Source organism: Procambarus clarkii, chromosome 51, assembly GCF_040958095.1.
Source record: "Procambarus clarkii isolate CNS0578487 chromosome 51, FALCON_Pclarkii_2.0, whole genome shotgun sequence".
Taxonomy (NCBI): domain Eukaryota; kingdom Metazoa; phylum Arthropoda; class Malacostraca; order Decapoda; family Cambaridae; genus Procambarus; species Procambarus clarkii.
The window spans coordinates 9,249,052-9,267,700 of NC_091200.1; the positions used below are offsets into that span (position 1 = coordinate 9,249,052).

The following is an 18,649-nucleotide window of genomic DNA, read 5'->3' on the forward strand; positions in this document are numbered from 1 at the left end:
TGTAATGTGTAGAACCACATTTAGTCAAGCATGACTTGCTTCTTTGAAATGTGGGTTGTCTTTAATTTCTAAAGTTTGTCCTCTCCAGATATTCCATGACCATTGTCAATTCAGTGAAAGGGGTCTGCAATTAAGACTTCGTCATTTCGTTAATATTGTCACCTTGTGTGCAGTTTTAAAATGTCCAGCAGCTATCCATTCTCCAGTGTTGCTTTATAAAAAAAAAACTTACAGTTTTATGAAGTATTACATTGAACATAGGTAAAACAGTTGACTAAGTCATAGTCAATATGATAATATAATACAAGTATTATGTATTATAAAAGGTGAACTAATTTCAAAATATTTAAAAATACAGTAAGAAAAAATTGAGATAAAATGGGTCTTACTTGCTACAGATAGTAGTGCTGTTCTGGCTATTAGACACAACACATACAGACAAGACAGTCAGTACATGTGAATGTTCTCAAGTGCTATACAGTACTGTACTAGTTTTAGGTGTGAAAAAAAACTACAAGATACTAAAATTTTCATGCTGATCTGGTGCTTAAGCTGAAAGCACTTGGCACATTCATAGTTTCAGGAATTTTTACTGAAGCTTGAGAGAGAGAGAGAGAGAGAGGGAGGCATTTGGCACTTCTAAAGTGAAGGTTGGATTATTTACCAACTTTGAGTTTTCTCAAGAGGCTCCCTCAACAAAAAGGGAGCCTCTTCTATTGACATTACTCAATTTATATACTTAAATTTATACCACTAAGGTCTATTAGGTTTTATCCAACATATTATGACCATGTGTTTATATTGATTCAATCTATTTTTCTATACATTACCTTGCCTCTAAATATATACTGTACTATGCTTGTTTTAATAATTTTCTTTGCTATTCCACATTTCTTTGTGCATGCCTGTGATGATTGATTCACCTAATGATAGCCACGTGACCAAGTGGCTGTCTTTGGCAAATACATGACCTTCATTTCTTATTCTAAGGAAGTTTAGTTAACATATTTGGAAAATTTCCTACTAGGCAATCTCCATATTACATTCCCAGGCTTAGCATATCTGAGGTTTGCTAATAAAAAAGCATGTTCCAATATACTGCTTATAAACAACCTAACTTTCAGAGCTGCTATGATATCCGACCGAAGTAGACAGCATGGATTGGCAATAATTGAATAAAACGTCATCCCCGTCTACATCCAAGAGCGCACAATTTATGTAATTTGCAAATTTATAAAATTCAATGGCAAAACTTTTCTTTACATACAAGAGCAGTGAACCTACCTACCTACCCTTGATACGTTTCCTTTGTCCTTGTCATGTAATACAATTATGTCAAGGAGGTAACATTTCTATCATAATGTCATAGCACAGGATATATTTAAAAATGCAATAGCAAAGAGTTAGCACAACCACCAATATTTATGCCATGAATACTTTCTTGCAATCTTCTAAGTAACTGCAATATAGCCATTCAGATGTGATTGAAGAGCATTATTTAGCAAATGAGTAACATAAGACTTTAGAGTAAACCATGTTAATGTTCCAAGCACTCCCAGCATAACAAAAATGTTTAATATTATATATGGTTTGTGTTAGCAGGTTACCTGGATGAATAGGTCACAGCTACTGGAATACTGGATACTGATGAAGTCCTTGTCATGCTACGCGACCTGTTACTTCATTTGTAAAAAACAAAAATGTGCTGCATGTATTTTTTTTATAACAATTGCAGCCCGATGCCAAATATATACTGTACTTCTAAACAAAGAATAACTCATTTCATGCCAATAAAAAATTAATAGAATAATTCCTTGACATTTCATGCCAAACTAATATAGTGTTAGTGAAGCGCACACACAATGAAAGCAACAATCTAAACTGTATTTAATTTTAAAGAGCATGCAGAGTAAAATAATGGAATAAAATTAAAAAATACTGTACAACTATACAATAGGTTATTTTACCAAGTAGTAGCACTTCATAAGCAAAACTGCCATATACTAGGCATAGGTTATACTGCATCACTGTCAAATTCAAGTGAAACTTTTTACAAACACCAATACTCAGTCCTAACAACTGCTACAATACCTTATTAACTACTGTTAGCCACTTCACAATACTAATTTCCAATTTCATACAAACCTCAGTATTTCATTATTAATTTAACCAACTTTTAATCCCTAAAATGCCTTTTCCCCCAATATCTAATGCTATCTATTCCCCAAAACGTTTGATATAAATACATACTTTTCAAGAATAAGTGTGTGTACACTTAATTTTATTTGTAGGGAGGGGACTGACTGTAGCTGTAGGTTTCTACAGCCCTCAAATGTTCCCCCAGACTATAAACCCTTGTGTGCTTAGTACTGTCTAAATTTAAAACTGAATGTAGTAAGCAATCAAGACAATCGACTTGAGAATGGTCCAGGACGGACCGAAACGTCGTCGTCCCTTCACCTTCTAGTGTGGTCTGGTCAACTGAATGTACTAAGTCTCCTCCACCTCATCCTCATCTAGCTCATTCCACTTGCTATCTACTTGTACACTGAAGGAATACTGCCCCGTCTCTCCAATTGTGCATGTGTACCCATCCTTGTTCCCTTTCATCTATGTACGTGTATGTATACTTGCCTGTTGGCAGGGATCATGCTCCTGGGCATTACCTCTTAACATTAATCAGCTGGTACGGGGCTCTAACTCTCTGCGTATATTTACATCTGAATGCATGTGCATTGCATGTGCATGCACTCTCAGATTCCCTTAATAATGATTTTTTTACGGATCCATTTCTCACAAAAAATAGTTGGGGGAGCTACAATACTACCAGAAGCTCCCCACACATGATCGCTTGTACCTGTTTTATTAGTATCCCTGAATTTCAGGAAATAACACTCTCCTTAAATTTTACCAGAAATTAACAAATTTACTGAAAATACTACAGAAGTAGTTAACATGAAAATCTTAAGCTTCCTTTCGTATGACTGAAAAATTAAAGTATCCAAAACCCATAATTTCTTATTTGGGTAAAGCTCCAAAACACACTACTAAATTCATAAGGATTTTTATTTTAAACTTTGATCACATTCATGTTATAAGAGCACAGTTCCCATAAGCAAATTAGAAAGAAAAAGATGTTTTGGGAAGTCTTACCTTGAAGAAACAGAGATGGCACGTGTTCCTGTACCGTTGACAGTGCCTGTAGAGGACTTGACAGGGGCCGAGGCCTGGAGGGAGGGAGGGGCCCACCAGTAAGTTTAAGCCATAATCCCAATATTTTAAGGTACCAAGATGGTGTTAACAAGTAAACAGTCTAGTTCAGATATTATAAAATAAAAGTTGAAATGTTTAGCTTTAATATTGTTCAGAGTTGATAAATGCATAAAAATGTTATACTAAAATAATTTTAATTACACTTTAAGAAGAAATGTAAGTTCAATGAAGTTTTAGACAAATAAGGTCATCATGAAAAAAGTATATTAACCAAAGATGTGTCAATATGTTAACATATGCTATTAATAAATAAGAATGTCAAAGTACTTTGTTGAACACAAACAATGAAACTCACTGAAAAAAATTATTAATTAATGAGGGAAATTGATCCTGATAGAACCTATATTACTAAGATAATATTACAGAAAATATATGAAAATGTAAGTAATACTTAATGCAGTAAACGAGCCCAGCTTCTGGGGATTAGGCTGGAAACTAATGTGGCTTTGTTCTATTTAGGACCAGCCGTTATTTAAAAACTTGGTCTTCAAAACAAGCTTTCCCAGATACTGTATTTCAAATGCTACTTGAATTATTTTGGGAGAATTTTTATCTAGTTATATAGTGAAGCAGCTACCATTTACTTGCACTGACAAGGTAAAAGTGCTGAAGGAATGAAGATTGCCTCAGCATGCATGCATATGTATATGTATTCACCTAATTGCGCTCGCGGGGGTTGAGCTCTGGCTCTTTCGGCCCACCTTTCAACTGTCACTCAATTATTTTTGAGAGAGGGAGAGAAAGAGAGAAGGGGGGGAGAGAAGGGGGGAAAGAAGGGGGGGGAGAAGGGGGGGGAGAAGGGGGAGAGAAGGGGGGGAGAAGGGGGGGGGAGAAGGGGGAGAGAAGGGGGGTGGGAGAAGGGGGGTGGGAGAAGGGGGGTGGGAGAAGGGGGGTGGGAGAAGGGGGGTGGGAGAAGGGGGGTGGGAGAAGGGGGGTGGGAGAAGGGGGGTGGGAGAAGGGGGGTGGGAGAAGGGGGTGGGAGAAGGGGGGTGGGAGAAGGGGGGTGGGAGAAGGGGGGTGGGAGAAGGGGGGTGGGAGAAGGGGGGTGGGAGAAGGGGGGTGGGAGAAGGGGGGTGGGAGAAGGGGGGTGGGAGAAGGGGGGTGGGAGAAGGAGAGCAAGAGAGCAAGAAAGAGCAAAAGAGTAAGAGCGAGAAAGAGAGCAAGAAAGAGAGCAAGAGCAAGAGAGCGCAAGAGAGCGTGTGAGAGCACAAAAGAGCGAGAAAGAGCAAGAAAGAGAGCAAGAGCAAGAGAGCGCAAGAGAGCGTGTGAGAGCACAAAAGAGCGCGAGAGAGCACGAGAGAGAGAGAGAGAGCGAGAGGGTGTGCGAGAGAGCGCGCGAGAGAGTGAGAGAGAGAGAGATGGACAGCCTGAGAAAGAGCGGGTGAGAGAGCGAGAAGGGGTGGAGGGGGGAGGGAAGGGTGTAAAATAATAGGAACAGCATTGGGTGTCACACTGCAAGTATTGCCACATATATAGACTATTGGGAAGGAACTATCATATTTAATAACCAAAAGAAAGACACTCATGCATAATTTAAGGTTAACTACTTATTTACAATAAAATAAAGTATAGTACTTTGTTATTGTTCGTAATATCTGCCAAGCATCTAGTCATTTTATTAAACTGTACTTAATTCATTAATAGGTTTGACAGTATTCAAATACCTAAATTTGTAATATTTATCATAATCTAGTTACTTTTCCCTGTACGTATCATTAAGAAGGTTTTTGAAGTAAATATTAATATCATACATGTTATATTTAATCAAATCTAAGCAACGATAATGATTTGTTTCATGCAAAAGAAAAGTGTTTCAAGTATTGAAAACTATGCACAATGTCCATAAAAAAATTTAAGCATGTTAAAAAAAGAGCTAATGCAATTTGTATACAAATTATTCAGTTTTCCCCCCCTTAAGACGAACACCATCACTTCTGACACTATTAGTCATGCGATTGATGACTGGATACCATATTTACTTCTGAGTACTGAATCATAAAAGTGGATCATTAAATGCATTTCGAACATATAATGAAAAATAAATGAACACAAAATATAAGACTTCCTTTTATGGTTCCAAATGTATGGAACACTGTTGCTGATTTATCGGACATTCCAGTATATTTTAGGTATTTTGGTGTACATAACTGATCAATCATGGTTTTACCGTTATCTCCATTATTGACATTAAAAATTGTGACAAGTAACAAAAAGCCAGAAATTCAGTCTTAAATCTTTCATGGACAAACTATTCAGAAGAAAGATGTTTTACCACTGTTAATACCCAGATAATTATTATTTAGTACTTCACAGTATCAGTACCATATTTAATCTATGGATACCAGAGTACTTTACCTTATGGGGATCCCTTGTAATTCTATGTGGATTATTTTGCCCAAATAATCACACATACAATTCATGGATACAAGTTAATTCTCTTTACTATTTGAATGATTTTTTCAATCTCCAAAAGAAAATCTTCCTTTCGCATTCTCACCTTTCTAAGAGACGATGACCGCTGAACCCCAGAAGTCTGACTAGATGGTGCACGTGTGCGTCCTGTAAATGAAGGTGTGCGTTTCATAGGAGTTCGTCCCCCATCACACGAGTCGAGGGATACTTCAGAGCCTGCACGGCTTGGAGGACGTGATCCTGGATGTGATCCAGGACCTCGTGATGGTGGACGGCTCCCTGACCGGCTTCCTGGTTGACTGTCACCTAACAGATCATATTCACTTTGATAAAAAGATAAATTATAAAACTTGGAGAAGTATTATATATATGAGATCTTAATGTTCAAGAGTAATTAATAAAAACATTATTCAAGTTATACCTGAAGTATTGTAAGAGGAGCGGGATGTAACTGGTGCCGAGGCCTTGCGTTTGCCTCCATGGAGATGGAATGATGATGACCCTCCTTCTTCACTGAATGAAGAATCTGGGGTGCCAGCACTGAAGGAAGTTCGCCCCATTGCCGAGCTCTTTGCTGTTCTTTCCCGAACCTTTAAACAATTTGATATTAACCAACTGATAATGTTACATTCTAAAGAAACATTACATTATAAAAAGTAGAATATATTTATACAAGTTAACTTACAAGTGAAAAATACTTTAACTACTGTACATTCAAAGATATAAATAAAAAATAAGCTAAAATGCAAGACTATCATTAAAACTAAATGTTTAAAAAATTACTGTATAATCATAATGTACAGAAGAACCTCACTATTTATTTTCAGTTTCACAATAGCCTGTTGGTGGAGAATAAGAGCAATGGTTGATGGAAGCAAGAGGAGCCAGAGCAAGGAGGAGGAGGACCCAGAGGAGCCAGAGCAAGGAGGAGGAGGACCCAGAGGAGCCAGAGCAAGGAGGAGGAGGACCCAGAGGAGCCAGAGCAAGGAGGAGGAGGACCCAGAGGAGCCAGAGCAAGGAGGAGGAGGACCCAGAGGAGCCAGAGCAAGGAGGAGGAGGACCCAGAGGACCCAGAGCAAGGAGGAGGAGGACCCAGAGGACCCAGAGCAAGGAGGAGGAGGACCCAGAGGACCCAGAGCAAGGAGGAGGAGGACCCAGAGCAAGGAGGAGGAGGACCCAGAGGACCCAGAGCAAGGAGGAGGAGGACCCAGAGGACCCAGAGCAAGGAGGAGGAGGACCCAGAGCAAGGAGGACGAGGACCCAGAGGACCCAGAGCAAGGAGGAGGACGACCCAGAGGACCCAGAGCAAGGAGGAGGAGGAGGAGGAGGAGGACCCAGAGCAAGGAGGAGGAGGACCCAGAGCAAGGAGGAGGAGGACCCAGAGCAAGGAGGAGGAGGACCCAGAGCAAGGAGGAGGAGGACCCAGAGCAAGGAGGAGGAGGACCCAGAGCAAGGAGGACGACGACCCAGAGCAAGGAGGACGACGACCCAGAGCAAGGAGGACGACGACCCAGAGCAAGGAGGACGACGACCCAGAGCAAGGAGGACGACGACCCAGAGCAAGGAGGACGACGACCCAGAGCAAGGAGGACGACGACCCAGAGCAAGGAGGAGGACGACCCAGAGCAAGGAGGAGGACGACCCAGAGCAAGGAGGAGGACGACCCAGAGCAAGGAGGAGGACGACCCAGAGCAAGGAGGAGGACGACCCAGAGCAAGGAGGAGGACGACCCAGAGCAAGGAGGAGGACGACCCAGAGCAAGGAGGACGACGACCCAGAGCAAGGAGGACGACGACCCAGAGCAAGGAGGACGACGACCCAGAGCAAGGAGGAGGACGACCCAGAGCAAGGAGGAGGACGACCCAGAGCAAGGAGGAGGAGGACCCAGAGCAAGGAGGAGGAGGACCCAGAGCAAGGAGGAGGAGGACCCAGAGCAAGGAGGAGGAGGACCCAGAGCAAGGAGGAGGAGGACCCAGAGCAAGGAGGAGGAGGACCCAGAGCAAGGAGGAGGAGGACCCAGAGCAAGGAGGAGGAGGACCCAGAGCAAGGAGGAGGAGGACCCAGAGCAAAGAGGAGGAGGACCCAGAGCAAGGAGGAGGAGGACCCAGAGCAAGGAGGAGGAGGACCCAGAGCAAGGAGGAGGAGGACCCAGAGCAAGGAGGACGACGACCCAGAGCAAGGAGGACGACGACCCAGAGCAAGGAGGACGACGACCCAGAGCAAGGAGGACGACGACCCAGAGCAAGGAGGAGGAGGACCCAGAGCAAGGAGGAGGAGGACCCAGAGCAAGGAGGAGGAGGACCCAGAGCAAGGAGGAGGAGGACCCAGAGCAAGGAGGAGGAGGACCCAGAGCAAGGAGGAGGAGGACCCAGAGCAAGGAGGAGGAGGACCCAGAGCAAGGAGGAGGAGGACCCAGAGCAAGGAGGAGGAGGACCCAGAGCAAGGAGGAGGAGGACCCAGAGCAAGGAGGAGGAGGACCCAGAGCAAGGAGGAGGAGGACCCAGAGCAAGGAGGAGGAGGACCCAGAGCAAGGAGGAGGAGGACCCAGAGCAAGGAGGAGGAGGACCCAGAGCAAGGAGGAGGAGGACCCAGAGCAAGGAGGAGGAGGACCCAGAGCAAGGAGGAGGAGGACCCAGAGCAAGGAGGAGGAGGAGGAGGACCAAGAGGGGCCAGTGCATGAAGGATCCAGAGGAGCCAGTGCAAGTCGGAGGAGGACCACCAAGAGGAGCCAGAGCAAGGAGGAGGACCAAGAGGAGCCAGTGCAAGGAGGAGGAGGAGGACCAAGAGGAGGAGCCAGAGCAAGGAGGAGGAGGAGGAGGACCAAGAGGAGCCAGAGCAAGGAGGAGGAGGACCAAGAGAAGCCAGAGCAAGAAGGAGGAGGACCAAGAGAAGCCAGAGCAAGAAGGAGGAGGAGCCAGTGCAAGGAAGAGGAGGACCAAGAGAAGCCAGTGCAAGGAAGAGGAGGACCAAGAGAAGCCAGAGCAAGGAGGAGGAGGACCAAGAGAAGCCAGAGCAAGAAGGAGGAGGAGCCAGTGCAAGGAAGAGGAGGACCAAGAGAAGCCAGAGCAAGGAGGAGGAGGACCAAGAGGAGCCAGAGCAAGGAGGAGGAGGACCCAGAGGAGCCAGTGAGAGGAGGAGGAGCAAGAGGAGCCAGAGTAATTAGGAGGAAGAGCAAGAGGAGCCAGAACAAGTAGGAGGAGCAGCAAGAGGAGCAGAAACCAAAGCAAGTAGGCAAGAAGAATTGGAGAACAAAATTACAAGTGTGCACAAGAGCTATTAAAAGAAAATTTAGTCAGAAAACTTAGTAAAAAAATAAAACTAATAAAGTCTATTTTATAAATTGTCAATGACTGGTTCAATAATAATTGGCAATTAATACAATTGTATGCAAAACATTTTGCATTTTCAAGAATAATCAATCTACAGTAGCCTACTGTTTAAAGCATTCACAACAAGAGCATTATTTTCATTGAAGTGAAAGAGTAAGGTTCATGTGTACTTTTCTATAGTGATAAAAACGTATGGATAAAAAATACAATCATATATAATGAACAAAATATTTGGGACAAAACTCTTTGGAATTCCGACTTATCTCCATTCAGTACAAGGAAGGACTTACCATTTGCTGATATGCCACCATCATTTGGGAATACAGAGAGTCGGATCCCGGAATAGGAGCTTGTGTGATAAGACAAACCACATGAACAATCTCCATTTCTAAATATGCAAATAACTTTAAACACCAGAATAGTGAAAAGCATAAAAAGTCATAACATTCCTACTGAATGACAGCAAACAGTACAAAAAGGAAAAAATGTTCGCCCATTTCTGATGGTAAACTCAACATTTCAACAAGGACCATATTTAGTTTTCAAATAATCATAGCCATGCTGAAAACTTAAGGCCATGTTACAGTTTCAAGCTCAAGTTTCTAATGGACGATTAACTACAGGGAATGGGTGAAGATTGCTCGAGTTTATTGCAATTAAACGAGATCACCACATTCCTGTTCTTGTTAGTATACTGAAAACTATGTTAAAAGATGCAGGGTTACAATGCACACTTTACTTTTTTGGAAAGTGGTATTTTCAGATACAACATACCCATACAAATATGGTACTGTACTTCATTTTTAAAATTATGGAAATGAATATCAAGACCACAATGGCATTTACAAGTAAAACTGTAATATTCTAGCATCTGCAAATATTGTGACAATGCACTTAAGTTCAAGCTAAAAAAGAAATCATACATTTAACAATATAATCCAAACAAGGCTATAAAAACACGAGCATTTTGAATCCAACTAGCACAGCCTACATCAACACGAACATTTATCCAAACTAACACAGCCTACATTTTCACACGCATCTGCCTGCTGGCCTCCTACCATTGATGAGCTTGTGGAGGAGTCTGATCTGTGGAATACTGCGCCAACAGAATGTCCCACACGAATTGTGCATAGAGTGGCACCGTGTGACCCCTCACACTCACTTTGGCGGATTTGTTCAAAGAGGGGCATCAATTCAGCCATAACAAAATGAGCTGTAATGAATAATTTTTTCAATAGCTTTAAACATGGTTTATAAGGGTAATTATGCTAATATTTCAAATGGAAATTCTTACAGATTTTTGCAGTGTCCAAGAACAGCATCAGTAAATAAATGATCAGTAAGAAATTACGCACAGGGATTTATATAAGTGTATAACTTTTAATCTCCAAATGAATGTGTGATCATCATGATGATGGATTAACCCAATAAACAAGCCAACATCTGGGGAATGGGGAGACAAACAGTGCAAGACAGATACAGAGCGACACAGATACATAGAGAGAGGGGAGGGAGGGAGGGATAAAGAGGGCAGGGAATGATCGAAGGGGAAGGGAGGGGCAATACGGTAAAAAATAGAGATAAAGACTGTCTCTGGACAAAAAGCCTGGATGTGTCAACAAAGATTGACGACATTCTGGAAAGATGAGAAGATTGCAACGTTTTGTTGAATTGTCTGAATGTCAATTGCAACTTGTGTCTATGTACCTATCATAAAAGTTTGTACGTGTGTACATCTGTTGTTATACTGCATGGATAAAGAAAGATGTATATATTTATCAGCCAGAATATTCGATAATATATCGATTGTTTGTAATTTGTGTATATTTGAACACGATGTACTGAATGGGGCGAGTAACTTGAGCTACCTCATCCCTTTGAGTGTATTTATGCATCAATAAACTTATTTCAATTTCAAATCTCTCTCCCTGACCAAATTCTAGTCTTTTTGTATAATTTTTAACCCTCAAAGTGCAGTTATCATATGTTGACTAGCAGCATAATGTAGTTATCATATGCCGACTATTATTGTCCAGGATTTGCACCAATGATGCTAATACAGATATAAAAGATCTATCTATATAGATGTAGTGATGTTTACCCAGACATGAATATCCTCCCAAACTCAGATTTGGGCCCCACAGGCCTTTTGTAGTTTCTTTATTCACACTGATACAAATATTCATTCGTTGATACAAACACTGATTCACTGATACAAACATTCACTTCATTGATACAAACAGTGATTCATTGCTACAGACATTCTTCAATTCGTTGATACAAGCATGGATTGATATACATACAGATGCTCATCTAAACATACACGGTCAAAATTGAGTATCTGGCTCAGTTTCTTTTGCCGACAGTGAGCTCTTGCATTTACAGATGGGTCCAGGCTACCACAAGATCAACTTGTTCAGTTCACCAAATCAACTACAACGTAGATATTCAGTTTATTTCCACTTTTCCATACATTTTGCATCAACATTAATCTTACAAAGATTTTTTTTTTGTGCGCATAGGCAAATATGCGTGTAAATCCCATGCTGGATGTTAGAGGATTAAATCGAATGTAATTTGGTTGGTCTCACTAAAAAATGTCTTCCTATTTTCTAGCATATACAAAATTGAATATTGAGGGAACATCCCCCTTTCACCTACCCATGTGCTTTACCTGCTGATCCATGAATATTGCCAAAATGAGATTCATGGACTTATCATTCCATATTTTTTTCTATTCTACCCTAAAGCTAACCAAATTATGAATAAATGCAAACTTGCATCTTTAGTGTGTGTGTTAGCAGGTTTATTAACCTGGAGGTAAACTGCTCCTTCCTGCCACAGCCACTGGCTCATGCGAGTGTTTACTCCACACCTTTGTTATACTGCATGAGACCCCATCCTCAATAACATGGGAGATGGGAAATAAAATGCTTATTAGCATGAAAATTATAAGTAATGTATTAATTTTCACATATGATCATCATAATACTAAAGGTAAGGAGTAGGAGGAAGCGTTTTAATGTTGGCACAGCCTAGCCGGTCACTGACATATATATGGCCAAATAAACCAATATAGGCAATCTCCCCTTAAATGGTGTAAAAGATAGATAGAAAAGTAACACTTTATAAATTTAAATGTTTATAAAATGTCTTGCTAAATTTCATCAGTAGGGAATTGTTGGAGGCCTGAAGTGGTGGAAACATCCTCTCCCCCCCACCCCCACCCATTTCCTTTTGGTATTTACTCGTACAACATACAATCTGCAAAAAAAAATATATACAACACAAAAACCTTTAACAAAAATACTGGAAAAAGTTTAAAAATTTAGCAGTTTCTAGTGATGCTTGAAACTCGCCCATTTTCAGCATTACACAGCTGCTTCTACAATTACAATATTGTATTGTACATTAACTGGTATTTCAATTTTATGGCCAGCCAAAATTACTAATCAGTTTGGTAGTATATATCGTATACTATATCGTATCATAGGTAAGCAAGCATCACTGATCAATAAACATCCCCAATATGCCACCACACTAGCAGACATCGAAAGCAGCACTTGCCACTTCCATCCAGCCTTGTACCTTGCCATGTATTGTGCAATGTCCACACACACACCTACCCACCCACACCCACCATGTACATCTGCCCAATCTACCCCTCTTCAGCCTAAATTCAAGTGTACTCTCTCTCCATCTGTTTTCACAGCCATTCAGCATACCTAAATCATTTAAGTATACCCTCATCCTACAAGTTTAAATATTTCATTCTCTAATGTTTTTCTAACATTCAAGTGTCCATCTCCCAAATGCACTTAATTTTTTGAAAGCTTTGTTTTCCAATTGAAACAAATTTTTGTCCTTTCCTTATTTTCAGTTTTTTGGCCATAAATAAAGTAACTTCAATCAATCTATCACTGCTTTTTTGTGCTCACTGACAGCTGTGAATCTCGCTATATATTTCTCAAACATGCCTCCGAGATGAATGCCAAACCACTTGCGGTTAACATACGAGATGCAGACGACGAGTCACAATAACATGGCTGATAATATGATGACCAAATCACAACCTTTTTGGTTATCATAACCCTACAGCACTAACCCTAACACCGAGTGCTGACCGTATTGTATTACAAATGAACATTTATTTAAGGCATAGGAATTACTCGGGTGAGGGTAAAAGGAGAGGAGGAAAGCCACAAAGGAGATGGACATACAAGGTGAGAGAAAGTGGGGATGAGGTGCGAACAGCACGAGAACTGGTAGGAAAATAATGCTAAATGGAAGCAGTTGAAGATATTGATTTTCAAGCTTTAAGTAATTGAGAGGAAGCACTACACTAGTAAGAAACAATGGGGTGCTGTTGTAGATGTTGGAGTATGTAACATGGAAGATACAGCAAATGAATGGGTTATCTTTTGAGTATTATTTTTCCTTTTTCTCTCAATTTCTACCAGTCTTCTTATTCCCCACCTTACTATTGTGGAAATGGAGTAGATTATAATAGTTAACACTACCATAATTATTATTATTATATATATATATATATATATATATATATATATATATATATATATATATATATATATATATATATATATATATATATACTGTATATTATATATATATAATTGATTTTAACCTGATGCCAATTCAAGACTGGTGACCCATTCAAGGAAAATATTTGTTACAGTTAAGGTAACGAGCTTCAACCCCATTACCAAATCATTAGCACTCCCAGGCTGCAGGTTCAGGATACTTCTTGCTGTAACAACCAACTACTTTAATAATTCTACCATACTTTATAATGCCTGCTCTAAAATGCTACAAAAAAAATAAAGTGGCTCCTGGAAAAAATAAAGGAAAGCATCTTTTATTAATTAAATGATAAACAAAAAAGCAGCAGCAAACAAAAATAATTCACTGTGGTTTGCCTTTCACGAACTACACTAGCAAAAAAAAAGTTTACATACCTGGGATAAGAAGCAGGGCATTTAGAAAGCTTCTTATTTGACAAATAAACCATGCTAAAAGGCATGCACAAATGTACAAATATAATAAGAAGCTTTACAGCCAGCCCCGAGTTTGACACCTTTACGTCTCAGTGTCCAAGAACTTTTCAGTGTTCCAAGAAATTTGGTTCTACATATATCTCCATTAAAATTATCAGCAATACTGCCATTTATGAAATATTTTGTTTTAATACTAATTATTTTCTTGGAAAACTAATTTATGCTTCTTCTAGCTTAATAATGTATTAAATGAAATGATATTGATAATTAAGCCTAATGGTCAAAGGTGGTTAGGCAGTAATCTGGATGGTTATATCCAAATCTGGAGTGTGAAGATGGATTTGCTCACTCATCCACTCCCTGAAAGAACATTTCAGTGTACCAAACTTTACCTTCCCTCTTACTACTTGCATATTACCTTAAATTTTATATAATTTTATTTTTAAATGAACTGTGGCCACTTGAGGGAAAGGCTGCAACCAAAACAGACCTTTATAATTGGCCCAGAGTTGGGCAGGGACTGGGATCGATGCTGGGCAGGAGTACCGGACTGGCTCGACACAGAACTGTTGGGGCTAGGCTTGGACTTGAATGGTGTCATGCTCTGAGAAACGCCCTCCGCTAGGATGAACTGCTCACGTAACTCCACATTGGTACGACCCTTGGCTATTTGGGTAGGTTTAGTTCATAGCCCAAGTAAGGGATGACCCAAACATGAGGACAGGATGATACAGCCAAGATCGGGTCGATGCAGAACGCAGAGTGGCGTGGCATAGGTGAGGTTGGATGGGTAGTGGGTAAATGGGTTGGGAAGGACACAAGGTAAAATATTTGGGATGCAGAGAAAAATGTATTTAGGAAGGGGAGTTCAGGATGGGAAGGGAATTAGAGGATGGGCAGGATAAATAGGAGAAAAAGAAATAAGGCAAACATGTTAGCTAATGACACTCCAATAACAAATAAACTAAAATGCTACTAGCATCCAACTACAATGATAACTCATTTGTAAATGAAAGCTATATTACAGTACTGCAAAGACATTTACATGCCTGAAAACTGAGACCCAAGCATGCTAAAGAAATGAAAGGATTTACACCACAAGAGTGCTAACAAAACTTCACTGAGGTTGAAGAGACAATGGTGTCATGTACTATGTTAACTAGCCTCCGTACATCACGGTATTATGCTAATATTACCACTCTTATTTAGATTGTTCTGATAAAGACTTAAGTACTCAAACTAATTACATTTCCAAATATGTTCTATTTTAGGTATGATGAAGTAAGAGTCTCAGGCCTTCACTGATTAAACAGTAATATTTTATAGTAAATTGTCTAAAATTTAAACATTTTCTTCTATACCTTCGAGCAAATTGTGTATACATTACCCTAACTGCCTATTATGTTCATTACAGACACACTGGTAATAACACAACATAAAATTTATAATTAAAAAGCAGATTAACAGTGGGTGCCAAAGGTAACAAATGTAATATATGAAGAAAGCTTTCCAGAGTATAAAGCCCACATGCACAAGTTATGTAAACAAAGCACCATTAGCACACAAACCCTCTTGCAAAGGACCCATGAATAAAAAGCAGTGGTCTACAGAAGAAGCATTTTTGCACCCTTAATCTTTAAATATTTAACTATCTGAAATTTGCCTAAAAATCGGTGAACAAATGAAGGTGATTTTCATCTTTATCAACTGTTCAAACACTTGATATCCTTTAAACCTTAAGAGTACCAATTATCTAGAATGCAAAGAGTCCTGTAATGAGTTTGCTAAATAATATTAAATCTACATCCACTTGACATTGAGACAAGAAAAATGCCAACACTACCTCCAATCATGCAAGTGGTATCAACAAAGTAGATCTTAAGTAACTATATATAAAATAGTATAAAAAAATTTATGTTCACAACACAGTGCAGGCGAGATGTACTTTTCTGTGTACCCAAAAATCAACTTTTCACTTAAAAATGCTAATTTTAAGCAGCTTCTCAAAATACAATTCTAAGATAAAGAAGCTATAGTTATCATCAAATCAATTAATATTAAGAACCCATAGAATTCATTAAAATCAAGGATATCATTAATTGTGATCTTACCCAGAAAAAAGGGATCATTACCTAATCTAATCAAAATAAACAAAATGTCTTGTAAAACTAAATTTCACATTGGAATTAAAAAAGTTAGTACTGTATATATTAATTTACAGATGATCTTTCAGATATATATAGATAGATATATAGATATATAGATATATATATATACATATATATCTATATCTATATATATATATAAATTTACTATATGTACTCTACTGGAAACGACTCAAATTTTATCTCTAAAAACGGTGCTCCATCTTCAATTCTAAACACACACTACATCATACAATTTTAGAAAATGACCCACATTAATCAAGATGACAAATTCCAAATGAGAGCATTATAATATTCTTACTGATCATTACTGTGCAAAACTTTGCATAAAAATTCTTACAGGAGCTACGGCAGGACCCAGCTGGTGACGTCTTCCCCCTTAAGGGACAACCATGCTCATGAAGTTCCAATTCTCCAACCTGCTCTAATTCAGGTATGGATGGACATACTATAGTTATGAAGCAGTGCAGGGAGAAAAAAGGGGGAGAGCCAGCAAAGAAAGAGCAAGAGGGGAAAAGTTGGGTGATGTATTATGTATAAAACCATCAATATATTAGACAATAACCAGTGTCGCCCAAAGGTTTCCAGTGGACAGTGAATATTTTCGTGCAAGCATAGTTATGGACCATTAATTAAATATTACCCGGCAAAAAAGCATGCACAATTGGGATGGGTTTTAAGGTTGGGATTAGGTTATTTTGGTTATAGGGTTTGAAGGAGTTAGGAAAATAGAGAGGAGAGAAAGAAAGAAAAAAGTTAATTGGTTAATGCTTTGATGCAAAATATTGTAGTTACTTGTAAATTCTTTTTAGGTAAACTATTGAACTTGCATACCCAGTTAAAACGGGTTATTAACATTCAGTTATTCAATATTACAGTTATTTATATATTTCAGCACCATATCAATACATGCCAATGCTTCTTATCAGAAGGTGACAAATTCCAATTCACATTTGGTCTTATTTTTTTCCCCCCAAACAGTGAAAAAGAATTTATAGTTCAGCTCTTCTAATAAGGATATTTGTATGAAGTCTTCTGTGTTAGCTTGCAAGATTTTATTGATACCTAGTTCTAGTAAGGCTAATGTAAGGTATTAAGCTACACACAAGCTTGGCTGTGGCTACAGGCAGATTATGTGAATTGCTGGCTTAGGTTATCGACACACCTAACTTGAAAGCTTTCTCTAGTAAGTTTAGACAAATCTAGAGTGAGTGCAGTCCATGATAATGTATTTTTGAGCTGTAATTGTGCAAAACGCAACCTAAAAACGGCACATCTTTTTTAAAGATATTTGCCTGGTGGTTTAAACTTCGCTTAAAATAGCTTCTAAAATTAAAATTCCATCAACTGTTAGCCATCACAGCCCAAGATAATTCATTCTAAGGATTCGGCTATAAATTGATAACAAAACTAACAATCATATGTGAGTAGATCATTAAATAAATCATTAATCATCTGCACAAAGATCAAACTGCTTTTATACATGTATTCAAATGAAGATATTAATCACTTTAGTGTGCTTCAGACATTAGCAACAAATTTTCTGTAAAAATTATTAATCAAAACAAAAACAACCCTGCAGATATAAACCACTGAACATGTAATCAAATAACAGAACAAGGAACATGCCTATAAATATCAAGACCAATTGTCAAAGATTAAACTTCATGAACTTCTACTTACAGGAATATATTTAACTTGGGGCAAAATTCAAAACTCATTATTGTTTAATGCATTATCATCCTCACTATATCGATCTCATAGGTGAAACTTTATGCTCGTCATTGACTTCAAAATATTATGGTATTTTTACAATATTTATCATTGAACTCTCACTAAGCACTTTTCAAGGGAAGTTATTAATGAATATTCTATAAGGCAGCAGAATAGCATAAAAGTAGCCACCATAAACAGTAGGCACAACAAACATCTGGAACATACCTCTGCATGGGTCATTTTTGACAAGGAATTCATCTAGTGCCACCCATCCACCTCCAACACGAACCATAACTGTTGATCGCAAGATACGGACCAGGCGAAGTTTCTGACTGTCTCCAAACTACCATAATTATAAAATTGAATTAATAAAGAAATCTTCAATTAAAGTACAATGGTTAAAACATTTTAAAGAACAGCAAAAACTTTCTCAATGATGGGAATATTCGAAATGACGTTAGTTGGAGAATTTAAATGTTTAGAAAAAATTAAAAGATTGTAGGAAGTGATGATCATATTAGTGAAGGCAGTTTGTTGATTACAATCATAAAATGCAGTAACACACAAAATGTATACTGTGCTATACAAGAAGCTGGAGAATTAAATCAGACACTTGATTATTTTTTACAGCTTTTGACTAGGATGATGTAGATATACTTCTTAAAACTATCTTTCACAAGATTCTATTCTGTACTACATTTTTTTTTAAGTTGGATTAATACAGAAGCAACAGACA

At 38.9% G+C, this 18,649-nt stretch overlaps 1 protein-coding gene across 45 annotated transcripts in view; it reads right to left on the reverse strand.

The window, feature by feature from the left end:
- The window catches only part of shot (dystonin-like protein short stop), a 629,765-nt gene that overhangs the window by 11,858 nt on the left and 599,258 nt on the right, over positions 1 to 18,649 (reverse strand). For 29 of the 45 annotated variants that reach the window (XM_069303987.1, XM_069303980.1, XM_069303974.1 and 26 more), the window contains 6 exons: positions 18,139 to 18,256; positions 16,538 to 16,645; positions 14,523 to 14,698; positions 6,107 to 6,275; positions 5,771 to 5,991; positions 3,154 to 3,227 (listed from right to left, as the gene is read on the reverse strand). In XM_069303987.1, the coding sequence (XP_069160088.1) occupies positions 3,154 to 3,227; positions 5,771 to 5,991; positions 6,107 to 6,275; positions 14,523 to 14,698; positions 16,538 to 16,645; positions 18,139 to 18,256 (866 nt within the window). Of the gene's footprint in view, positions 1 to 1,607; positions 1,680 to 3,153; positions 3,228 to 5,770; positions 5,992 to 6,106; positions 6,276 to 9,304; positions 9,364 to 10,075; positions 10,231 to 14,522; positions 14,699 to 16,537; positions 16,646 to 18,138; positions 18,257 to 18,649 lie in introns of those variants that run through there. The other 16 variants (XM_069303985.1, XM_069303982.1, XM_069303973.1 and 13 more) reach the window with 10 other exon arrangements.